We start from the raw sequence: 27090 nt of genomic DNA on the forward strand, positions 1-27090 counted from the left end.
GCATGTGACAGCCGTCGTCTCGCTTGACTTGACCGACAGTGTCTTTATCTGTCCATGTTCTCTTGTCCTTCAGTGCACCATTTGGATCGTCCGTGACTCCGCCCAGACTTCTCGTGTTTTTCCTTCACCACTATTGGTTCATCGGCACGAACATTTCAATTTACTTTCACCGCATCCGTTGACTGCCACGTTGCATCCTGCGCATGCACATCACAAGCCAAGAGACATCAAATTCACACAACATTGTGAATGACTCATCATACAGGAATGACCACCATTGGTTCTCAGTCAATCATTCTAATAAAACATACTTAGGTTGTATTTCCCATACATTTATTTTTTTATTTTGGATCATATTCATTTTGTTAGAGAGAGAGAGAGAGAGTACGCCTTACAACAACCCCCATCGATGGTGACATTGCCGTTGTTTTGATTTCAGCACTTTTCTGATTTGGAGTCACGGGACAGGAACACATCTGACTGCGACAACACTAGAGTTCATCCCCTGTTTTGCAGCAGTATATATACACATGGTTGATGACCCGTCTGCTGATCATGCATTTGTTTGTTACTCCAACAAATTCAGCGAGTAACACGGCAGCTCAAATGTGGTTGCAGTCGCACGGCGCCGTGGCGAGCCTCGCCATCTTCCTCCTCCTCTTCCCTCTCCTCGTGCTGCTCCTCCACACGGCGCGCCTGCTGCGGCCGAGCAAGCAGCTGGAGACACTGAGCCGGATCCCTTCGCCGCCGCGGCTCCCGGTCATCGGCCACCTCCACCTCGTCGGCGCCCGGCCTCCCGCACGTCTCCCTCCGCAACCTCGCCGCCAGTCACGGCCGCGACGGCCTCATGCTCCTCCGCCTCGGCGCCGTCCCGACGGTCGTCGTCTCCTCGCCGCGCGCCGCGCAGGCCGTCCTCCGCACGCACGACCACGTGCTGGCCTCCCGGCCCTTCAACCCGCTCGCCGACATCCTGGCCTACAGCCTCCTCGACGTCGGCTTCGCGCCCTACGGCGAGCGGTGGCGCCAGGCGAAGCGGCTGCTGACGACGCACCTCCTTGACGGCGAGGAAGTCCGCGGCGCGCGCGAGGCCGAGGTCCGGCTCGCCGTCGGTAGGGCCCGGGGCGCGGCGGCCGCCGGCGAGGCGCTGGACCTGAGCGCGCTGCTCAAGGCGTACACCAATGACGTCATGTGCTGGGCCGTGTCGGGCAGGTTCTTCTTCGAGGACGGCCGGAACCGGCGGATCCCCGAGCTCACCAACGTCATCAAGGACATCTTCGGCGCGTTCAAGCTGCAGGACTACTTCCCGGCGCTGGCGCGGGTGGACGTGCTCTCAGGGCGTCGCTCACCAAGGCCACCGCGCTCCGGAACAGGTGGGACGACCTCTTCGACACGCTCATCGACTTCCACGCCACCAAGCGCCGCCGCCACTATGAGAACGCCCAATTTGATACTATTTTAAACGAACCGTCGGACATTATCACCCAGATGAGAGTTAACACGTGCTTGTCGAAGAGCGTGCCACACATCTAGAGACCCAAATAACCGACACATCATTCATTCAAAATAATATCAAATCCGGTAGTCCCGGTATGTGCTCCAACATACGTCCAGAATCAGTATATGCACATATCATTTACAATCGAATACATCGCTAATAATCCACAAAGAGCAGTTTTCCAAAACCAGAGTTCGAATCTTAATATTACAAGTTCAATATAGGTGGGTTTCAAGCTTCCCTTACAAGCCTTGGGCACACGCAAGTCATATTAAATAGAGACTTAGAGTTTATTGAATTTACATTCTCTCCCGAAGTTCAGCTACGATAAAACATACTTAAGATGATGATGCCTTGCTCAAGGACATCACCACAGCCGCAACGGCCTACTCCTCCCCCGCATTAGGATCAGCAGGGTAGAAGTGGCCGAACACCACTTCTGGCTCACCTGCAACTAGGTTTAGAAAGCAACCTGAGTACAAAAGGTACTCGCAAGACTTACGCGATTACATAAACAAGGATCATGCAATGGCTCAAGTAAAAGCTTTAAGGTTAAGTAATTATTGCACAAGCATGAGCTCTCTAAACTAATACCTAGTAAAATTAATTAATGTTGCCCGAACCCCCATTAAATTTTAGTAGAACATACTAAGAATAAAATAGTTATTCCCGAGTTACTAAAATCCATTCCAACATGTCCGCACTTCTACGAGGAGTTCATGGGATAAAGAGCGTGCTCATAACCGAGAGCGCGGCAATTCGAATTGATTATAACCTTGCAAGGGTGTACTACTTTACCCACACGACGCGAGGACCATGCGACTCACCCAGCCGATCACGCCGGGCAAGGGGGTACTCACGTCAACCGTTCCCAACAAGGCTCGATCATTGAACCTCACACCTAGCTGACGAGTAGAGACTTAGTTCCACCAGGGACATCTCTAAACTTTCCTACACATAGGTCCACCTGGGGACACACTAAGCCCCTCTGCATCGCCCGTAGCCACGTAGTTAGGACTGCACATCAATGATCAAGTCAAAGAAGATAATTGGCTCATCCGTACCATTATATTGGATATGTGGTAGCACGAAAAGGTGCACAAAACCGACGTCATCCACGGACGGTCCTTAATCGGTCAAAGCGGACTATGCCCATGTGACTTCATTCTCTAGGCCCTACCTTTCCGCTCGAACCTCGATACTGCAAACCACTTGCCCCAATTGCTCAAGTGCGACTAAGGATAATCAGGTAAGTGTGATACTCCAAACCATTCCTTTCTAGCAAGAAATATGAGTATTCTAAGCAGGGCTAAGTATCTAGTCAGATTAAGTTATTAACTGACTAACAAGTGACAAGGACATGGATAACAATTCAAGGAAGGGTAATGCAAGAGAGTAGGTACCAAAATGCAGTACATACATACATACTATGTAACCCCATATTACCCGGTGATATAACTAACTAACTCAGATTAAATAGGAGTAAGGAATCATGCTAAGCTGCTTGCCTTGGTTAACTTCGGGCTTGACCACGAACGGGACTCCGGGCTCGGGCTCAACGGACTCGGTGGGCTCCACGGGTTCGACCTCCGACGCTTCGGTCACTATAATGCATGAATGCGATGCAATAATTAGCATGATGCCATGATTGTGCAAGAAATGCTATGCATGAAATGGGATGCATGCATTAGTGTGATACTATAGATTATTCAAGGGTGGTAAGACATGCATAATGAATGGCACATATGCGATGATGCACAAACGTAACACACGCGACGACAAACAATCACTAGCGCACACGCGAACAGAAAAGCTAGATCGAGAATTAACAAATAAACTTATACAGCAAGAATAAATCACAAATTAAATTGAACATGCAGAGGATATTACAAGGAACTCAGGAAAATTGGTTTTGTAGCAAAAGCATTTTCCTAGAATTAATCATAAATATATTAATTTTCAGCTCTTCTAAACAAGATATATCAGAAAAGACATGCAAACTTAACCAAACAAATCCAAGACAATTATCATAGAAACTAGGAATGAAATCAAAGCTAACAAAACTGGTTTTACTATTTTCTCACTTTCCAGCAAAAAGTTCTATATTAAACCACATTTTGTACAGAAAGCACGAAATCGAAATAAAAACCTAACAAACAGTAAGGAAACACATGAGTAAGTTACACTACTGGAAAGAACATTTCATGGGGAACCTAAAAAAATTTGGTTTGGCATTTTTCGACCAGTATACAAATAACTAAGCATTAAACTCACTTTTGCTAGATAAAACTATAGATAAATCTATAGCAAGGTAACATGCAAAAAAATATTTTTCCTAAGTAGAACTCAGCTAGAGGAATCCAACAAAATAAGTTTCATATTTTTCTGAGGTATACACGAATTTCTACAAATTTTGCAAAACTGCTGCTCAACTAAACACCTTGAAAAATGCTAGATGCACCCACAGCCGGCCAGCCCAGCGGCTGACAGGCGGGGCCCATGGGCCAGCGGCCCACCAGGACGGGTCAAGGCAAAGCCGGCCTTGACCGCGGCGTGGGCGCGGCCACGACGTCGCGCGTGCGCGCGCGCACGCGTCGCACGCAGCGACGGCGAGCGGCGGCGGCGCGAGGCAACGCAGCGAAGCGAAGCCGGAGCGGGGCAAAGGGTGCGCGAACGAGGTGGAGGCGACGACGGCGTGGGTCACCAGTGGCGCGCGCGGATAGGGAACGGCTACGAGGGGGCGGCGCGACGGTGCTAGGCGGCTGCGGGCGGAGGCGCTCGCCGGCGGCCCAACAGGGAGGGGGAGGAGGCCGGGTTAGGGCCTAAATCGGTCGAGGATGGGGAGGACTAGGTGGCACGCGTGCTAGATCGGGGAGGACCTCACCGGTGGCGACGAATCGTGGCGGTGACGGAGCTCGGGGGTGGCGGTGGCAAGGGAGGATTGGGGGAAGGGCTAGGGTTGGAGGGGGAGCGAGGCCAGCTGAGCGCGGATAAGGAGAGGGGGCGGGCTCAGCACGGATAAGGACGCGCGCGCGGAATGAGGATCGTCGACGCATGTTACGAGGATGGACGCCGGCGACGGGGCGACGCGCGGCATCGAGCAGAGCAGGGGAAGGAGAAGGGCGGCTGACAGGTGGGCCCGGTGAGGAAAATTTTATTTCTTATTTTTTTTCCTTTGGGTTGTGACAACTCTCCCCCCCTTAAGAAAATCTCGTCCCGAGATTTTAAATAGATAGGATGGAAGGGACAAAACTCCAGGTCGGTTGAGGCCATATTCACCTAGACAAGATAAACATCTAAAGGATGATGCACAAAGGCAGGGATGATGTGGTGTGAGACATTCCTAGGGTTTTCTTGATGGTGACTGTGTACACATATATGACATCTAGAACTATGAACTTCATCAAGAAAGTGGGGTGGGGTAGGGAGAAAACTTACCCATCGGAAAAGAATTCCGGGTATTCTTGACGTAACCGATCCTCACGCTCCCACGTGGCTTCATCTTCGGAATGATTGCTCCATTGGACCTTTATAAACTTCACCATGTTACGCTTCACCTTTCTTTCATCTCGATCAAGGATGGCAATTGGGTGTTCTTCGTAGGTAAGGCCCGATTGAAGGTCAAGTGACTCAAGGTCGATGGCGTCAGTTGGAACACGATGACATTTCTTGAATTGAGATATATGAAAAACATTATGCACGGCGGAGAGTGATTGAGGAAGTTCCAATTGATAAGCCACGGCTCCAACCCTCTTGATGATCCGAAAGGGTCCCACATAGCGTGGCGCTAATTTTCCTCTTACTTGAAAATGACGAGTGCCCTTAAATGGAGAAACCTTGAGATATACATAATCATCAATCTTGAGATGGAGTTCTCGGCGACGACGATCAGCATAAGTCTTCTGGCGAGATTGAGCAATGCGAAGATTCTCACGAATAATCCTGACTTGATCCTCGGCATCTTTCACCAAATCTGGACCAAAGAAAGGCCTTTCTCCAGACTTGGACCAATTGATAGGAGTCCTGCACCGTCTTCCATAAAGGGCTTCAAAAGGAGACATCTTGATACTTGCTTGATAACTATTATTGTAGGAGAATTCTGCGAATGACAAGCAAGTAACCCATTTCTTCTCATAGATTAGAGCACAGGCTCGAAGCATGTCTTCTAAGATTTGATTAACTCTCTCGGCTTGACCGTCGGTTTGAGGATGATAAGCAGTACTATAAGTGAGATCGGTTCCCATAGCTTTATGAAGACTTCTCCAAAAGTGAGCAACAAACTGAGGACCGTGGTTAGAGACAATTTTCTTAGGAACACCATGGAGACAGACAATGCGAGTAAGGTACAACTCCGCATATTGCTTGGCGAGGTAAGTGGTCTTGACCGGAAGAAAATGAGCCGACTTTGTTAGACGATCAACGATTACCCATATAGAATCATATCCTTGAGAAGATTTGGGTAATCCAATGACAAAATCCATTCCAATTTCTTCCCACTTCCATGATGGGATAGGCAAGGGCTGAAGGGTACCGGCAGATTTGAGATGTTCGGCCTTAACCCTTTGGCAAACATCACAATCAGAGACGTACCGAGCAATTTCTCGCTTCATGCGAGTCCACCAAAATCTTTGCTTGAGATCTTGATACATTTTGGTACTACCTGGGTGAATGGAAAATTGAGAACTGTGGGATTCATCAAGGATAATTCGCCTGAGGTTATGATCCTTTGGCACCACAATTCGCTTCCCAAAGAATAGAACTCATTGATCATCCATAGAGAAACATCGAGCTTTGCCCTCATTCATTAACTCCCGAATTCGAGCCATACCCTTATTCTTCTTTTGGACTTCCTTAATTTGATCATAAAGATCAGACCTGACTATAAGAGTAGCAAGATAGCCTTCTTTGACCATAGAAATTCCGAGTTTCCGAAGATGATCACAGAGAGTATGCACAGGAGGAGCTGTGGTCAATCAGTTGCATTGAGCCTTTTGGCTTAGTGCATCGGCGACGACATTCGCCTTACCGGGATGATAGTGCACTTCAATGTCATAATCCTTGATTAATTTAAGCCATCAACGTTGCCTCATGTTAAGATCAGATTGAGTGAAAATGTACTTGAGGCTCTTGTGATCAGTATAGATGTTGCAATGATTACCAAGCAGATAATGACGCCATATTTTGAGAGCATGGACAATAGCCGCAAGCTCTAAATCATGGGTAGGATAATTTTCTTCATGCCGCTTGAGTTGACGAGAAGCATAGGCCACTACTCGGTCTTCTTGCATAAGAACACAGCCAAGACCGATGCGAGAAGCATCGCAATAGACATCAAAACTCTTGGAAATATTTGGCTGAGCAAGAACAGGAGCGGTAGTGAGATGATCCTTAAGAGTTTGGAAGGCTTCTTCACAGGCTTGAGTCCACTCAAACTTAACTCCATTTTTCAATAACTCAGTTATAGGCTTCGCAAATTTAGAAAAGTTCTCTATGAACCGGCGGTAATATCCCGCAAGTCTAAGAAAACTCCGGATCTCATGGACATTCTGAGGTTGCTTCCAATCCAAAACATCTTGCACCTTACTAGGATCTACAGCAATACCATCCTTGGAGAGGACATGACCAAGAAAAGATACTTCTTCAAGCCAAAACTCATATTTGCTGAACTTGGCATAAAGACGATGCTCTCTAAGCTTTTCAAGGACAATATGAATGTGACGAGCATGATCTTCCTGGGTCTTGGAATAAATGAGAATATCATCAATGAAGATGATCACAAAGACATCAAGTTCCTCCATGAAGATGCTATTCATCAGATACATGAAATAAGCTGGCGCATTGGTGAGGCCGAAGGACATGACAGTGAATTCATAGAGACCATATCTAGTGGAGAAAGCCGTTTTTAGAATATCTTCTTTCCAGATCTTGATTTGATGAAAACCTAACCTTAAATCAATCTTGGAGAAATATCGAGCTCCCGAGAGTTGATCAAATATGATATCAATCCGAGGAAGAGGATATTTGTTCTTAACAGTGACTTCGTTTAACGGACGGTAATCAACACACATCCGCAAACTATCATCTTTCTTCTTTACAAAAAGAGCTGGGCATCCCCAAGGAGAGGAGCTCGGACGAATAAAACCCTTGTCCAATAAAGTCTTGAGTTGTTTCTTCAATTCCTTCAACTTATTGGGAGGCATTTGGTAAGGCTGTTTAGAGATAGGAGCAGTCCCGGGCATGAGCTCTTTAACGAATTCCACCTCACGATCAGTAGGCATACCCGGTAATTCTTCCGGAAAGACATCTGGATACTCACACACCACGGGAATATCTTCCAAAGCAGTAACTTTAGTACCCGGCAAAGCATATAAACAAGATTCCATCTTGGCCAAAGAGAGTAGAACTCTATTCCCTAAGGGATGCAAGAGATCGATGGTGCGGGGCCCACATTTGATAACTCCATCATGCTTACCCAACCAATTCATCCCAAGAATCACATCTAACCCCAGTTTGTCTAGAATGAGAAAATTGGCTCGAAAAGTAACTCCCTCAATGAGAATTGGAACCTCACTAGCAAAGTGTCTGGCAATGATTTCCCCACCCGGTGATTCTATATGGTATGACACTTGTAGGTTTTGCATCTCAAGCTTACTATGCAGTATAAATTTCTTGCTGATGAATGAAAAAGTTGCTCCAGAATCAAAAAGAACCATAGCAGGGTGAGAATTGATTAGGAGCGTACCTATGAGAACTTCGGCATTCTCCGGAATTTCTTCGGCGGTGGTGTAGTTGAGGCGGCCACGTTTAGGAGCTTGTTGTGGCTTAACTTCTTGACGCTGTGCTTGAGGTAGAGGATTATTAGGCCTGGGTGCATTGAAGGCACCGCCATGCCTCGGAGATGGACAATCCTTGGAGAAGTGGCCTACGTCACCACAATTGTAGCACGGCCCCTTTGCGGCAACACCTGGGTTGCTCCAATAGGCATCGACCGGCCTAGGAGCTTGTCCTTGAGGAGGTTGAGGGTGACGTACAATCCACATAGGATGGGGAGGTTGAGCACCCGGTGCCCGAGGTGGAAGAGGAGAAGGCCCCAGACGTGGACGTGAGGAGCTACCGCCCGCAGAGGTAGGAGCAGGATGCTTGTTCTTTGCTTCAAGATTCTTCATCTTGTGCTCAGCTCTGATGGCAATATTCACCAGGTCATTGAAATCTTCAAACTTGGTAGTAGAAAGCTTGTCTTGTAACTCCTCAGAGAACCCATCATACAAACGTTCTTGTTTCTTGGCATCTGTGGCCACTTCTTCAGGTGCATACTGGGAAAGGGTATTAAAAGCATTGACATATGCCATCACATTACGACTTCCTTGAGTAAGGTTCAGAAATTCCTTTTTCTTGATATCCATAATACCCTTGGGAATATAGAAGGAGCGGAACGCCGTACGGAACTCTTCCCATGTGAAACGGTGGTTAGCAGGGTGAGAAGCCTTGAAGTTCCTCCACCAAACCCCAGGGGCATCATGTAGTTGATGAGCAGCAAAGAGGACCTTCTCATGTGGCTCACATTCAATAAGACCAAGCTTCTCTTCAATGATATTAAGCCAGAAATCCGCATCAAGAGGATCTTTGGAGCCACGAAAGATGGGTGGGTTAGTGCGGAAGAATTCTCCAAACCTGTTCACTGGAGGCTCAGCTCTGGGACCATGATTGCCAGCACTAACGATTTGATTGACTATGGTCGCCATGAGTTCAGTTTGTCGAGCCAAGACGTCCACGATGTTTGGGTGAACGGGAGGATTAGGAAGGGGAACCTCGTTGTTGCGGTTGTTATTGCCACTCGAACCATTGGCACCATCCCTCTCGGTTCCCGAACACAACACCATCCTGTTAATAAACAAAACGGTTAGCGGTCAGGAATGAAAGATGGAGAATGATACTCAAAGGCAGGGTGGAAAGATAATGTGTAGATAAAAATCTAACACATACCAACACTAGAAAAACATATCCAAGAGAAAAGGTAGATTTGGCACACTAAAATTAACAAGAATGAGTTCAGCGAAATCTAGACCACAACACACTATATTAATCAAGTACAGATTTAGAAACCACAAGAAAGAGTATGTATGCATGCGAAATATGAATGCAACATGACGTCTCCTCACATCGTGAGCACGCTTTAACGTTCTAACACTCACTTACGACCCAAAAAACCGCATTGTCCAGCAGCGCTACAACCCTCCTAATAGCGCTTAGGACAATTGGTGATTCCCACATTCTCAACCCCGATAAAAGGCTTAAAAGGTTTCCAGCAGATGAAAGGGTTTTCCTACGCTACCGCTACTCATGAAGACAAGAAAGGTTAATCATATCTTAATTAACACAAGTGAAGCAATAAGAAAGAATTAGCTCTAAGACCAAGGAAGAAAGGTAGCAATCAGCCTTAAGTTCAAATTTTTAACCAAAGTAAATCTTAGTGCAAGTAGTCAAATTTTATTTGACTCTCAACCCACTAAGCCAATTTTAGGTTCACTTCATGAAACCTTAGCTCTGATACCCGTTGTGAGAACCGCCCAATTTGATACTATTTTAAATGAACCGCCGGTCATTATCACCCAGATGAGAGTTAACACGTGCTTGCCGAAGAGCGTGCCATGTGTTATCCCACATCTAGAGACCCAAATAACCGACACGTCAGTCATCCAAAATAATATCAAATCCGGTAGTCCCGGTATGTGCTCCAACATACGCCCAGAATTAGCATATGCACATACTGTTTACAATCGAATACATCGCTAATAATCTACAAAGAGCAGTTTTCCAAAACCAGAGTTCGAATCTTAATATTACAAGTTCAATATAGGTGGGTTTCAAGCTTCCCTTACAAGCCTTGGGCTCACGCAAGTCATATTAAACAGAGACTTAGAGTTTATTGAATTTACATGCTCTCTCGAAGTTCAGCTACGATAAAACATACTTAAGATGATGATGCCTTGCTCAAGGACATCACCACAGCCGCAACGGCCTACTCCTCCCCCGCATTAGGATCAGCAGGGTAGAAGTGGCCGAACACCACTTCTGGCTCACCTGCAACTAGGTTTAGAAAGCAACCTGAGTACAAAAGGTACTCGCAAGACTTACGCGATTACATAAACAAGGATCATGCAATGGCTCAAGTAAAAGCTTTAAGGTTAAGTAATTATTGCACAAGCATGAGCTCTCTAAACTAATACCTAGTAAAATTAATTAATGTTGCCCGAACCCCCATTAAATTTTAGTAGAACATACTAAGAATAACATAGTTATTCCCGAGTTACTAAAATCCATTCCAACATGTCCGCACTTCTACGAGGAGTTCATGGGATAAAGAGCGTGCTCATAACCGAGAGCGCGGCAATTCGAATTGATTATAACCTTGCAAGGGTGTACTACTTTACCCACACGACGCGAGGACCATGCGACTCACCCAGCCGATCACGCCGGGCAAGGGGGAACTCACGTCAACCGTTCCCAACAAGGCTTGATCATTGAACCTCACACCTAGCTGACGAGTAGAGACTTAGTTCCACCACGGACAATTCAAAACTTTCCAACACATAGGTCCACCTGGGGACACACTAAGCCTCTCTGCATCGCCCGTAGCCACGTAGCTAGGACTGCACATCAATGATCAAGTCAAAGAAGGTAACTGGCTCATCCGTACCATTATATTGGATATGTGGTAGCACGAAAAGGTGCTCAAAACCGACGTCATCCACGGACGGTCCTTAATCGGTCCAAGCAGACTATGCCCATGTGACTTCATTCTCTAGGCCCTACCTTTCCGCTCGAACCTCGATACTGCAAACCACTTGCCCCAATTGCTCAAGTGCGACTAAGGATAATCAGGTAAGTGTGATACTCCAAACCATTCCTTTCTAGCAAGAAATATGAGTATTCTAATCAGGGCTAAGTATCTAGTCAGATTAAGTTATTAACTGACTAACAAGTGAGAAGTACATGTATAACAATTCAAGGAAGGGTAATGCAAGAGAGTAGGTACCAAAATGCAGTACATACATACATACTATGTAACCCCATATTATCCGGTGATGTAACTAACTAACTCAGATTAAATAGGAGTAAGGAATCATGCTAAGCTGCTTGCCTTGGTTAACTTCGGGCTCGACCGCGAACGGGACTCCAGGCTCGGGCTCAACGGACACGGTGGGCTCCACGGGTTCGACCTCCGACGCTTCGGTCACTATAATGCATGAATGCGATGCGAGAATTAACATGATGCCATGATTGTGCAAGAAATGCTATGCATGAAATGGGATGCATGCATTAGTGTGATACTATAGATTATGCAAGGGTGGTAAGACATGCATAATGAATGGCACATATGCGATGATGCAAAAACGTAACACACGCGACGACAAACAATCACTAGCGCACACGCGAACAGAAAAGCTAGATCGAGAATTAACAAATAAACTTATACAGCAAGCATAAATCACAAATTAAATTGAACATGCTGAGGATATTACAAGGAACTCAGGAAAATTGGTTTTGTAGCAAAAGCATTTTCCTAGAATTAATCATAAATATATTAAGTTTCAGCTCTTCTAAATAAGATATATCAGAAAAGACATGGAAACTTAACCAAACAAATCCAAGAAAATTATCATAGAAACCAGGTATGAAAACAAAGCTAACAAAACTGGTTTTACTATTTTCTCACTTTCCAACAAAAATTTCTATATTAAACCACATTTTGGACAGCAAGCATGAAATCGAAATAAAAACCTAACAAACAGCAAGTAAACACATGAGTAACTTGGACCACTAGAAAGAACATTTCATGAGGAACCTAACAAAATTTGGTTTGGCATTTTTCGAGCAGTATACAAATAACTAAGCATTAAACACACTTTTGCTAGATAAAACTATTGATAAATCTATAGCAAGGTAACATGCAAAACAATATTTTTCATAAGTAGATCTCAGCTAGAGGAATCCAACAAAACAAGTTTCATATTTTTCTGAGGTATACATGAATTTCTACAAATTTTGCAAAACTGCTGCTCAACTAAACACCCTGAAAAATGCTAGATGCACCCAAAACCGGCCAGCCCTGCGGCTGATAGGCGGGGCCCATGGGCTAGCAGCCCCAGGCTGGGTCAAGGCAAAGCCGGCCTTGACCGCGGCGTGTGCGCGCGCGTCGCGTGCAGCGACGGCGAGCGGCGGCGGCGCGAGGCAGCGCAGCGAGGCGAAGCCAGAGCGGGGCAAAGGGTGCGCGAACGAGGTGGAGGCAACGGCAGCGAGGCTCACCAGTGGCGGCGCGGACAGGGAACGGCGACGTGGGGGCGGCGCGACGGCGCTAGGCGGCTGCGGGCGGAGGCGCTCGCCGGCGGCCCAGCAGGGAGGGGGAGGAGGCCGGGTTAGGGCCCAAATCGGTCGAGGATGGGGAGGACTAGGTGGCGCGCTAGATCGGGGAGGACCTCACCGGCGGCGATGAATCGCGGCAGCGACGGAGCTCGGGGGCGGCGGTGGCAAGGGAGGATTGGGGGAAGGGCTAGGGTTTGAGGGGGAGCGAGGCCAGCCGAGCGCGGATAAGGAGAAGGGGCGGGCTCAGCACGAATAAGAACGCGCGCGCAGAACGAGGATCGTCGACGCGTGTTACGAGGATGGACGCCTGCGACGGGGCGACGCGCGGCACCGAGCATAGCAGGGTAAGGAAAAGGGCGGCTGACAGGTGGGCCCGGTGAGGAAAATTTTATTTCTTCTTCTTTTTTTTTTCCTTTGGGTTGTGACAGCCACGATGACGGCGACGTCGAGGAAGAAGAGAGCGGCTTCATCGATGTCATGCTCGCTCTCAGAGAAGAGTACGGCCTCACCAGAAACCACATCAAGGCCATCTTGATGGTTAGTACACGTACTTGAATTATGAATTCATTCATTGCTTGCCTTGATGGTACCTAGATCAAATAATGACATTTCTCCGAATGAATGAATTTTATTTATTTGTCTGCACAACAGAACATGTTCAACGCTGGCACAGACACCACCTACGTGGTGCACGAGTTCGCCATGGCCGAGCTCATGCGACACCCGGACGCCATGGCCAGGCTACAAGCTGAGCTGAGAAGCGAGGTGAGCAGCAAGGGGGTCTCGGAGATGATCCTTACCGAGGACGACGGCCTCAGCAGCATGGAGACCCTTCGGCTGCACCCACCCGGTCCACTGTTCCTCCAGCACCTCAGCACGACCGACTGTGGGGTGGAGGGGTACACGATCCCCGCTGGAACCACGGTGATGATCAACGCGTGGGGCATCGGCAGGGACCCTACCTTCTGGGAGGACCCGGAGGAGTTGAAACCGGAGAGGTTCCTCGGCGGCAGCCATGCCGCGGCGGACTACAGGGGCCAGGATTTCAGTTACATACCGTTCGGGTCAGGGCGAAGGATCTGCCCCGGGCTCAACTTTGGGATCGCCTCCCTTGAGATGATGCTGGCGAACCTCTTGTACCATTTCGACTGGGAGGTGCCGGGCGGGAAGGGTATTGATGTGACCGTGCACCGCAAGGAGAAGCTTGTGCTAATCCCAATAAAGCATAAATTTTAATTACATTTATTAATCTCTTGAAAAGTGCATTATTGTCACCTAATTACTTTTTTTTTTATAAAGTTCACCTAAGTAATTGAAAAGGCCAATTGATTGGTGTGAGCTAGTATAGTAGTAGTAGTTCTCTATGAAGCCTTTTTGTTTGGCTGATGGTACCACCACGTGTATGTCAGGAAAACGTACACTTGCTTGCAAGCAAAACAGAACAATAATGAATTCATCAAACAGATACTAATCAATCAACCCATCCCAATAATAGTGTTCCAATTAATATATACACTACATATAATCATGAAGCAGAGGTAGCTCCATAATTTGTACATCATGTAGTTTGAGAACGCATAAACAAGAGATGAGTAGTCTAGTCTTAATTGCCGTTGGTGACGGGGTACCCGATGCCGTGTCTTGTGGTCGGAAACGCGACGAAGAGCAGGCTGCAGAGCACGCCGACGCCGAGCGGCAGGATGTCGAGCACCTCCTCCGTCTCCTTGGGCGGCGCCGGGTAGAAGCACCTGACGACGTTCTTGTCCCTGGCGGCGACGACCCCGAAGACGGCGACCGAGAGCGCGGCGTGCACGAAGTCGACGAAGGCGAGCCTGTACCTGGAGGTGTCCCCCGGCGGCGGCGCGCCGGGCGGGTAGTCGATGAGCCAGAGGCCCCTGGGCGTGGCGACGCCGTAGTAGACGCGGCCGTCGGGGCCCCTGAGGGAGTCGGTGAAGGAGGCGAGGACGCAGGAGAGGGCGAGGACGGCGAGGAGCCCCCGCGTGAGGAGCGCGGTGGTGGCGTCGCAGGCGCCGTGGTTGGTGAAGGTCGGGGCCAGCAGGTTGAAGGCCAGGAGCGTGCCCGTGGGGAGCAGGTTGGCAAGGTTCGCCGTCGAGGTCAGCGCCCGGGACAAGACCGACCGCTGCGGGGGCGGTGGTTCTTGCTTGGGGAGGAGGTCTTGCTGCTGCTCTTCATGGAGGAGGAGCTGCGGCTGCTGAGCCTGAGCGGCTGCTTGCCTCTGCCTGACCGACGAGGAGGAGGAAGAAGCGGCCATGGTCGATCGAGGGTGGCTTAGGCTTGATCGATCGAGGGTTGGTTGGTATATATGGAAATCAACGCAGTAGCAGTAGGCGATCTGACGATGAAGCGAAGCAATGGGCTTTCTGGAGAGGAGGAGGCGTGTATTTGTAGTCAACGACCGAGACCGTGGATGGGATGGCGATCGATTCATGGAGGGAGGGAGGGTTGTGGAATGCGTGAAGGAATAATGAAGGAATGGAGGCAGCGTGACGTGCAGGAGACCGCGTCGCTGCTGCATTGTTTTGCTCCATTCAGGAAGAGGAACTGATAGATGATGACTGATTGATGGTGGCGGTTTCATTCAGATGACATGATGATTTGGCCGCGGCCACCCAACCCAACCCAACCACTGCACCGACCTTCCATTGTTACACCTTGCTAGATAGATGGTGCATGCGTCCAGCAACAGCAGATCACAACACGAACAGCACATGTCTCATCTCCAGTTCTCCACTCCTGCCTGACTGCGTGCGTGCTTCCACGGTACGGGAAGGCCAAGCCTCACCTAACGCGCTTTATTTCGTGACGACAATAGCTAGACAGCATCTACACGAAATAACTCATCACTCTTCCTAATACCAGAAATTATCCTTTTGATGACGGGAGGGAGGTGCTTCACCAGATTCCCAATTCCATTCTTAATATATACTTAAATATTTTTTTTGATTACCAAAACGCACCTTCTTCCTACTCAAATATAATATAGGGAATTTCTCCTTTGAGTAATATGCTACAGCAACAACTATAAAAATGTAAAAACTATTATTGACGATTGAGAGATAAAATTAATGTATGTATAGGATATGAGAGACGAGCAATAATCCTAGAAATAACATCACCATCTTTATTTACTGAATTAATTAATTGTACTACAACCTTCATTCCTAACTCCTTCCTTCTTTCCTTTTTGGTTTTTGTCATGTTTAAGAGTAAAAAACGATGTCCGCCAATGGTTTGATGGCCACCAGTGTTTTGCATGCTTCGCACAACACACAAGCCACTTTTTATGGGGAAAAAAAAGAGACCAAGTCATCGTCACTGGTCTATGGAATTGGGCTGGCTCCCTCCTCAAAACAGCAGTATGGGCCTACAACTACGACATTGCTCTTCCGGGGGCCTGGCTCTCTTAGACACTATCTCTCGGCCCACTGATCCAATCTACTGATCCCAATGAAATGCCTGTCCATTTTCCCATTTCCTGCAGCTTTTTTTTTAGAATTGGGAATATGTATTAAACATATTCCATATCGATTGATATATATAGCTGTTCAAAACTACAATCCACACAGCAACAAGCGTCCGAGCGAAACAAAACAGAGTAGCAAAAAAAAGAGACTAAAAAGTGCTTAGACATAAGCAATCCGATTAATGAAAGGCCATCCATTCGAACCGAAGATTTCCATGGCAGAACACTTAAATGCGCAACACCCCTCTAACACCAGTGGCCTTTCCTTTTTTTTGCAGCAGCGCCCAAAATCGGATCCAATAAATTCCTCTGAACAGCACCTGCAGAGATGAAGAAACTCGCGCACAAGTAATGTCATTTCGAGTTAGTCATATCGCCCATAAGATTGCACATGCTCCCACTAAGGCCTGATATTTACGTTGTTTTCTCAGCCCATTTAACCAGTAAGTGAACATATGATTCACATTTAACAGCATAGGTAAATTAAAAACAACACTTATCAGTCTCCATAAGAATTTAGCATTGTGGCAATCGAAAAAAAAGGTGTTGTATTGTTTCATTAAGATTACAGTAACAACATTTTAAACTCCCTTTCCATCGCCGTCTAGCTAAATTATTCTTAGTGAGAGTAACCCCTTTAATCAAGTACCACCTAAAAATCTTAATCTTAAGAGACAATTTAAGTTTCCAGATAATATGATTATGAGGTGTTATATTAGTGGCTGTTATTGCCCTATACATAGATCGCACTGAAAAAGCCCATTCTGATACAGAGACCACACAAAAATGTCACTTTGATCTTGTACCTGAATATCCATTACTCTAGCCACCAGTTGGTGCCACAAGAGTAAGTTGTTAGCCACTAGAGATCTAAAAAAGAGACATTTAGTGGAGTTGAGCTTAGAACATGGCTGACTAACGTAGATGTTTTCCTGGCAATGTTATACAGGGTCGGGTATTGATTTTTAAGAGGTTCAATATGAAGCCATGAGTTTTCCCAGAATCTGATCTGAGACCCATTACCCAGCTTAAATTTGCCCCATCTCAGGAACTCAGATTTGGCACTCATGAGACCCGACCAAAAATGGGAATCTCCAGACAAGTGTTCAACCTGAGTAAGAGATCTGAATCGAAGGTATTTCCTCCTAAGAAGAGTTTGCCACACCCCTTGTTCATTTATTAGCTTAAAAAGCTATTTTCTTAGCAAATATTTATTTTGTGCAAATAGATTTAAGATTCACATACCCCCTTAGTCTTTTGAGCAGCAAAGGACACTCCATCTTGTCAGCCTATACTTTTTTTATGTTCGTTACTTTGCCAAAAAAAAACCTAGATCTATAGAAATCTAGCTTTTTTAGAACCCCACGAGGAACTTCAAAGAACGAAAACATAAACAACGGTAAGCTGCTAAGCACAGAGTTAATAAGGACTAGCTTTCCACCAGCAGAAAGCAACTTCTCTTTCCATCTGCTTAACCTTTTTTGGAATCTTTCATCAACTCCCTTCCAATATGAATTTTGAAGTCTTCTGTAATGCATGGGTATTCCTAGGTATCGAAACGGAAACATACCTTGGCTGCAGCCAAAGATTTGTTCATATTCCATTTGGACAACTGGGCCTCCCCAAAGCAGCATAATTCGCTTTTATGAAAATTAATCTTGAGGCCACACAGTTGTTCAAAAGCACATAGTAAAAGCTTGAAGTTTTTTTGCCTATTCAAGATTATGTTCCATAAAGAGAATTGTGTCATCTGCATAGTTATTATGACTGGCTTGATCAGTAGGTCCTTCCAAAAAGACTGTTCTTTTAGAAAATTTTGATACCTTATTCTAAGAAATGACCTTGTTTCTCCTTATTACTATAATAAATTTTGATTGAAAACTATATTATTTATTTGGCTTTCTAGATTATCAATAAATGCACATTCATTGGGCCTAAAAAAGCATTTGTTTGGTTCTATTTTGTTTTCTATACAATTGATCTCTTAATACTTGAAATCGCTTTAATTAGATGGATCTTACTATAAGCTAAACAAATACTTTTTGTGGGATAAATTTTAAAGGTTAAAATAAAGTTTGTTTTTGGGATGGAGGGAGAGGACTGTATATGATTAATTGGGTAATAATAAAAACATGTATCATGCGTGGCCAGATGCAGGTTGAAGATGGAGAGAAATTCTGTACGCCCCATTGCTCGACAACTTTTAGATAGAGAAGCGTCAAGATATGACTTAACACCGTACACGTACGTAGATGGAGCCGTGCTACCTAAATTAAATATGACGTACGTGTAGTAAGATTGCTATTTTTTTTTGATTGGGTAAGCTTAGCCTTCTATAATCTGATTGCAAGGTAAATGCATAGCGCGCCAAATCGAACTATTTATTATTCACGAGTCAAGCATATATATTTGACATGCATGCATGGATCTGGTGACAACTTACTTGACCACCTGGATATCATGCCTGCTGCTGAGTATTTTCTATTCACTTGGCTACAGCTAGAGATTAATTAAAGCTACGTACTGTATGAACACATAGCTGTCCGAATATTCTGAACCTACTAATTTATTAGGGGTACAAATCAAAGGTAGGCATATATGCACCGGTACGTGCAAACTATACTAATAAGCAGCACGACTTTGAAGTTGGACAGGTACGTACACTACTACAGAAATGCTGATTTGTCTCGGTTGGGAAACTCCTGTTGTCCCGATTTCCCAACCGGGAATGTCAGACCTTGATAAAAGGGGTGCTTTTTTGTCCCGGGTCTGGCAACCGGGACAAAAAGCACCCTTACCAACCGGGACAAAAGGGACTGCCAGTGCCACGTGCCTAGCACACCCTTTTGTCCCGGTTGGTGTTAGGTCCATTTTTTTCCTGTTCCTCTTTTCTCAATTTTTTTTCTATTTCAATTATACTTTTACATTTCAATTAAACTTATGTATTGAAATTCAGTGTGTAAGATCTCCACTAATATATACATATATATAGTTACTTATATAATATTTGTCCTAGATAGTTTCCATATATAAACACACACACACACTCACACACACATATATTATTGGAGGGCTTAAATATATAATACATACATACTCATAAATAGAAATATAATACACACATATATATTTACATAGATATATTCATTCTTAATTATATATATACACGTATACCATCATATTTGCTGCGATTGTCAATATTAGATTGTCCATCATAGTAGAATTCGCCTTTTGGATCGAGGACTTGCTCAACAATAAATCCGGACAATTGTTCTTGAATCGCCATAATCTTTTCCTCCGGTATAAGTTTTTCGCGCATCTCCTCGACCTATGGAAAAGGGGATAATTAATTTCGACTAATTAAAATACGAGTTCAAACATTAACAAGTTTTTTACTTACTTCCTCCTCCCAATCTGCCAAGGCCTTTGGAGGACCTACCAGACCATAGATGTTCTCGCATACATAGTATGCGCATAAATTAGTGCCTTGTTTCTGCCTCATACACTTTAAGAGAGAAGAAATTATCAGATATTTACATGAATATATAATAAAACTAATGAAACGTGCAACGAATCATCCAAGTGCGTACCGCAAAATCTGTCTTGATCTTCAATTCCTTGTCCAATTTGCCTGGATGATTTTTAGCGAATTGTTTCCAAACCCTGTGCATGATTAGAACAATTATAGTCAAGTAACAAAGTGATTCAAATTATCGATCATCGACGGAGTAGTGGTAGAATTATTTTTTCATCATGTTAAGAAGATCTTTGTATTGTTCTAGATTTCTCCTCAATGAGTCCATAACCACGAGTAGGCACTTTTCGGGAATTATGACAATTAGGACCCAGTGTTCACTGCAAGATTATACGGAGGCAGTTCTTGGTAGTTAAGGTTTAAATAATTCGATTACAGAATAGAAAGAGTTAGACGGAAGGAATCACTCACGCAAAGTTGTAAGGAAACAATATCATTTGCTTGTTCTGATGAACGTTTATGTACTTGAACAAGTTTTGGAATATCTCATCGGAATTGTCGCGTAGAATCCTCCAATTACAAGTAATTGGGTCGATGAAGCCGAGGTGAGAGTATCCCTTTCTCCTGCAAGTTTGTATCTCCATTCTACATGATACCGAATAAATAAAGGGATCAGTATGTTGAGATCATGCAAAACAATACGTAAGGAGAGTAAAATACTTACAGAACCCACAAGCCGACCATAGAGATGTCGAGGTTCTCCTGATGGAATAGTTGGTAAACTTCTTCCCAGTTTATCCATATAATGGCCTCTCCCCGTAAGAAATCGTCATCTTTAATCTTTACACCCTGCATGAAGATGCAATCAGCCATCGCACGCATGTAGTGCTGGTGCAGCTTATACATTTGCGTTGGAAGCACGGACACTACTTCGGGGGGTACAAGAGATTTGCCCAGCTCATACGTTAATTTGACGATCACATCGGCCTTTGGAATATCTTCTCCCCCTGCAATCTGAGCCGCCGTCAGGTTTGCTTCTTTAAAAAATGTAACAAAGTCTTGTTGTTGCGTCGTCTGTCCCACTACGAGAGGCTCTATTGATTGTTTCTTTTGGGCTCCGAGCTGTGGAATGTCGGACGACGATGACTTTGATTGTCTCTTCTTTTTCTCATAGTTTTGATAATTGTGCAGTCGTAGTCTGAAGGGGGATATCTCGGAATGAATTTTCTCTTATTTGCCTCGCACATTCCCTTAAAAAATTTCAAATCTGCCGGATTTATCACTTTCTCGGGCTCCGGCTTCGGCTTGAAGTGCTCTTTAACTCTTTCTTAAGTTATCTGATCGCATTCTACAAGGCTCATGTCCTAGGGTTTAATAGGAGCCTCCTTGGTTTTTTCTTCTTTTCCTTCTTTTTTGGAGGCTCCTTAGCCGGTGCAGCTACCTTCTTTGCCGGCGGCTATTTCTGCTTCTTTGCCGGCGGCGGAGGGGGTGACCATGGAGGCGACGGTGACGCTTGAGTGTTCATCGGCGCATGAGATGATGGTGATGGAGAATGTGTTGGTGAACCTTGCCGAGACAGTGCTGCCCTTCGGGAGTTTTGCCGAGATGACGGCCTTGGAGAGGCATGCTGAGATGCCGGCCTTGGTGTTCGATCATCCGACTTTAGGACAATGTAGCGCTTATCCCATAGGATGTAGCCATGAATGGCTTCTGCTAGTGTCCTCTCCCCATCGCCTCCAGGAATATCAAGCTCGAGCGTCTCCCAACCCTGGCACACCTGCTCCACGCCAACTCTTGTATATCCTGCCGAAATTTGCTGCCCGTGGTACACGTCGCCTGGTTGGGTTGGCATGGCTGTACCGTACGCAACAGTGAACATTAAGTTCTTAATGGCAGTCTGCATATCACAAGGTGTTCGCTGGGTGATCTCATCCACTGGAAATCACTGCGGAGCCGTCGCTTCAACTGCGGCCTGGATCCCCATTGGCTCGATGGCGACGTCTGTCGAAGCGCAACTGCTTTTCCGCTGAGACAGATGATCGGCTGCGACATTAGGCTCTGGAGGCTTCGGTTGCGCTTGCTGTTGCTGGCTCATTGTTATGGCTACTTGGCGTTGAACCTCTTCCTCCAGTCTTTGATCGTGTGACATGAGCCGTTCCTCTAGTCTTCGCAAGTGCTCCCGCTCATCATTCTTTCTTCTTTGCCGGCTTCTATATGATTCAATGTAATCCCTGAACCCATATTTCCACGGAACCACGCCTTTGCCTCTTGTACGGCCCGGATGCTCTGGATTCCCAAGGGTGTAAGTCAGCTCGTCTCTCTCTCTCTATCCGGCTGGAATGTTTCCTCGGCCGCTGCTTGTATCGCCTCCTGTAGTCTCTGGGCTTCTAGTTGGATGTTTGGCCCATAGATGCAGGCCCCAGTCAATGGGTCCAAGCTTTCCCCGTGACCATGAAACCAGGTCCTTGACCTTTCAGGCCAGTTCATGGTAGCAGGTTGGATGTCTCTGTCAAACAGATCCTGCTCCATCTTCTCCCATTTGTGTATTGCAAGCTTGTAGCCTCTTTGGCCAAGAGTGTGATGGTACACTTTCTTCGAGGCATTGTCTTTGGCCTTCTGCACCTTTTGAAACCCAAGCTCTGAAGACTTGTATTGCACAAATGCTCCCAGTGACCCCTGAGCTTTTCGAGCTCGCCGGTAAACACGGGCGTGGTCCCGGTCTTGATATATTTCTTCGTCAAAGTTTTCTTGAATGATTGCAGCTGTTCGACCATCTTGCTTAGGGTCTAGCGCTTGCATATCTCTTCGGATTCAGCTGGAACCGTGAAGTTTTTCTTAAGCTCCCGCCAGCACCATTCTTTTTCTCTTTCGGGTACCGCATCCTGTTCCTCGCTTGGATTGAAAGCTTTCCATAGCCTGAAGCTGATCGGGATGTGGTTCCTGACAATGCATCCGGATTGTCTTATGAATTTTTTGGCGGCAGCTTCTGGAGCGATCGGTTCGCCATCTGGACCAACTTCTGTTATAATGAACCGCCCTTCCAGTTTTTTTGTCGGGCCTCGCTTCGTCTTTTTCTGCTGCCCCGATGATCCAGACGGCTATAAAAAAACATTCTAGTATTCATATAGATTCAGATGAAAATATAATTTTCAATACAAGTAAGTATAGTTGTGATATATACATCAGCACTTTGTTCACCAGTAGCGTTATCCTGAAAAGATGGTGCCTCATTTCCATCACCGGACATATTCAAATATATGTCAGTATTGCTGCCATCATTAGCTTGTTCAGGGGCATCTCCTTGACTTCGGCAATCATATTCAACAGGAACTGTTCGTCTTCCGCGTCTGTGTGTCGCGGGTCCATCGTAACTAAAATATGAATACAAATAAAACCCTTAAGAAAATTCTCTAAATAATCCACATATTTAGATAGGTAACGATCGGAAACTATCTGAAATGATCGGAAACGATTCGGTCGGTATCGGTAACGATCGGAAACTATCGGAAATGATTCGGTCGGTATCGGTAACGATCGGAAACGATTCGGCCAGTATCGGTAACGATCGGAAACTATCGGAAACGATTCGGTCGGTATCGGTAACGATCGGAAACTATCGGAAATGATTCGGTCGAGATCGGTAATGATCGGAAACTATCAGAAACGTTTGTGTGTTAGTGCGAGTTTGCGAGCTCGAGAAGTAATATAAATGACATAATTAAATAATAAATACATGATACATTAAATAATAAATACATGATACATTAAAATTGAATTCTAATAATATATCCAAAATTGAACTCTAATAATATATCCAAAATTGAATTCTAATAATATATCCAAAATTGAACTCTAATAATATATCCAAAATTGAATTCTAATAATATTTCCATAATTGAATTCTACTAATATATCTATAATTGAATTCTAATAAAATATCCAAAATTGAATTCTAATAATATATCCAAAATTGAATTCTAATAATATATCCAAAATTGAATTCATATAGATTCAGATGAAAATTAACACCTAATTCACTAAAATTTGCACAAAATTTAGGGTTTGGGGGCCGGGGCGGCGGCGGCCCACGTTTGGCGCCGTTTTCACCTAATGCAGCTCGGGGCGAGGTCGGGACGGCGAGCTCGGGGCGGCGCACGGGCGAGGCGGAGGTCGAGGACGACGACGGCGCAAGCAGCGCGGCGGTGGATGACGGGCGCTTGCAGGGAGGAGGGACGACGTCGGCGCTCAGGGTGGGGGCTCGGGACGGCGGAGATCGGGGACGACGGCGCGATGGGGTGGCGCTCGGGGATGGAAGAGCTCGGGGCGGCGCTCGGGGATGGCGGATCGAGCTCGGGGCGGCGCTCGGGGACGGCGGATTGAGCAGGAGGCGGTGGGCGCAGGGGACGGCGGCGGCACGAGCGAGGCGGAGATCGAACTGACCAAGTGTTGGAGGAATGCGGAGGAAAGGGAGATATATAGGGTGGGGGCCTTTTGTCCCGGGTGGCCCTTTTGTCCCGGGTCGTGGATTCACCCGGGACAAAAGGTGATTTTGGGCGGGCCGGGATAGTTCCCAGCTCGCGGCCCACCTTTAGTCCCGGGTGTATCTACCACCCGGGACAAAAAGGGGCCCGTTTTCCCTTATTCCCGCCAAATCTTATGTTCATTTTTGTTTATTTTTACTTCTCTTTTAAAATAGGCTTTTATTAGTTAATTTAGTTAAAAAATTATGATTCCAAAAATTATGGAACAAATTTTTTTATCTATATATAAACTTGATACATGCAACAAAAATGATTAATTTTCATTCAAGTGATTGGGTCAACGAAATATCTAATTTTTTTGAAATCATATTTGTTATTTTGACCATGCAAAAATACATTAGGTGAATAAATTTTTGCAAACTGTTACTTTTCAACAGAAAGTAGATTCTATCACGATATTAACGTTTAAAAAGTGAATTTTACATAAAATTAAGCAATTTCATGATATTTATGAGTATTGTGTGAGTTTGTGAGATAGTGTGTGTGTTAGTGAGAGAGTATAGTGTGTTAATGTGAATGTATTTTTATGAAATAAATAAAATTAGTTGAGTAATCCATATTATTATATGAAAATTATACTTGAGTCTGATAATTAAGTGAAAATTATGAAAAATAATATATATATAATACATGAAGGATAATTGTACAGTACATATATAATAAAAGTATTCGAATTGTCATTACTTTTGTATATAATAATAGAAACTAATTCAAGTACATAAAATATTAGTGGTAACAGACTTTCTCTTGACAAGTGTCCCTTGATTATGATCACGGCGCAAGTATGGAGCATCATCATTGGCTAGCAGGATGCATGGATCAGCATTTACTTCGAAAGGTGGAATGGCAACAAAGTTATTATATTCTTCTGACAAGTTTGTCTTGTCCTCCACTCCAACGATGTTTCTCTTCCCTGATAGAACTATGTATCGCTTAGGCTCATGATCCTTTTGCTTGTTTATCCCCTTCTTTGGCTTGCTGGACATGTCTTTAATGTAGAAAACCTGATTGTTGAGATCAAATGGCTCGTCTCTATATCCAAGATTGTTGAGATCAACTATTGTCATCCCATACTCATCTTTTGTTACCCCTCCTCCAGATAGCTTAACCCATTGGCAACGAAATAGAGGCACCTTAAAATTGGGACCGTAATCCAGCTCCCATATCTCCTTAATGTAGCCGTAATATGTGTCTTTTTTTCCATTATTGTCCGTGGCATCCATACAAACACCGCTATTTTGGTTGGTACTCTTTTTATCTTGGGCTATTGTATAAAATGTGTTTTCATTTATCTCGTACCCTTGGTATGTTAAGATATTCCAAGATGGCCCCCTAGCCAATAAGAATAGTCGTTCACTTATATCCATGTTATGCATTAGATGCTTCTGCAACCAGCTGCCGAAAGTGTTCATGTGCTCATGTGTAATCCATGCCTCAGACTTTTCCGGGAATTCGGAGAGCAGAATTTTTTTGTGTTCCTCGATATACGGGTCAACCAAGGATGATTGTTGAAGAACCGCATAATGCGCTTTCTTGAATAAGAAATCATCTGTGCAGACTTAAGATTTCTTTCCTAATGTACCCTTTCCAGTTAATCTCCCCTCATATCACGATTCAGGGATTCCAATCGGTTTAAGGTCATCAATAAAGTCAACACAAAAGTCAATGACCTCCTCAGTTCCGTAGGCACTGGCGATACTTCCTTCTGGATGAGCTCGATTACAAACACATTTCTTGAGTACCCCCATGAACCTTTCGAATGGGAACATGTTGTGTAGAAATACTAGTCCGAGGATATCAATCTCTTTCACAAGGTGCATTAGAAGATGTGTCAAGATGTTGAAGAAAGATGGTGGAAATATCAGCTCAAAGCCAACAAGGCATTGCACCACATCGTTTTGCAACTTTATCAAATTGTCCGGGTCAATTACCTTCTGAGAAACTGCATTGAGGAAGGCACATAGCTTCACATGGTTAACCGGACGTTATCAGGCAGAATCCCCCGCAGCACAACCGGAAGAAGTACGGTCATAAGCACGTGGCAGTCATGGGACTTGAGATTTGTAAATTTCTTCTCTACCAAATTTAAGATTCTTTTTATATTGGATGAGTATCTAGATGGAACCTTTATACTGCTCAAGCAGTCAAACATGGTTTCCTTCTCTTCCTTGCTAAGATATAGCTGGCAGGACTTAAGTATTCTCATCCATTATCTCACTGTTGTGGATGTAAGGCATCTCATTCTTCCATACGTTGCAATTCTTCACGTGCTTCTACTGTATCTTTTGTCTTTCCGTAAACTCTCAAAAATGCTATCAGGTTGACGCAAAGATTCTTCGTGAGGTGCATCACATCAATTGCATGACGAACATCTAAGACTTCCTAATATGGTAGCTCCCAAAAATATAGATTTTTTCTTCCACATGGGCGCCATTCCGTTTTCGTTCGGAATAGGTTGACTACCAGATCCCTTTCCAAAAATAACTTCTAGATCTTTTACCATGTTGAAGACGTCTTTACCACTATGGTGCATCGATTTTGTTCGGTGGTCCGCTTGGCCTTTGAAATGTTTGCCCTTCTTTCGTACGGTATGCCTGATGGAAAGAAACCGACGATGACCCATATATACAACCTTCTTACAGTGTGTCAACCATATATTATTGGTATCATCTAAACAGTGTGTGCATGCTTTATATCCCTTGTTCGAATGTCCTGACAAGTTACTAAGAGA

General features: G+C 45.1%; 1 protein-coding gene and 1 pseudogene across 1 annotated transcript; one reads left to right on the forward strand and one right to left on the reverse strand.

The window, feature by feature from the left end:
- The first annotated feature begins 606 nt into the window (after positions 1–606).
- On the forward strand, positions 607–14095 carry LOC120679685 (annotated as a pseudogene).
- A 232-nt stretch (positions 14096–14327) lies between these two features.
- On the reverse strand, positions 14328–15404 carry LOC120680280 (protein DMP3-like). The gene has a single exon (XM_039961899.1). The coding sequence runs from the start codon at positions 15393–15395 to the stop codon at positions 14463–14465; it is 933 nt and encodes a 310-aa protein (XP_039817833.1). The 5' UTR covers positions 15396–15404; the 3' UTR covers positions 14328–14462.
- Between the last annotated feature and the right edge of the window lie 11686 nt (positions 15405–27090).

The sequence above is a fragment of the Panicum virgatum genome, chromosome 6N, assembly GCF_016808335.1.
Source record: "Panicum virgatum strain AP13 chromosome 6N, P.virgatum_v5, whole genome shotgun sequence".
In the NCBI taxonomy this organism is placed as follows: domain Eukaryota; kingdom Viridiplantae; phylum Streptophyta; class Magnoliopsida; order Poales; family Poaceae; genus Panicum; species Panicum virgatum.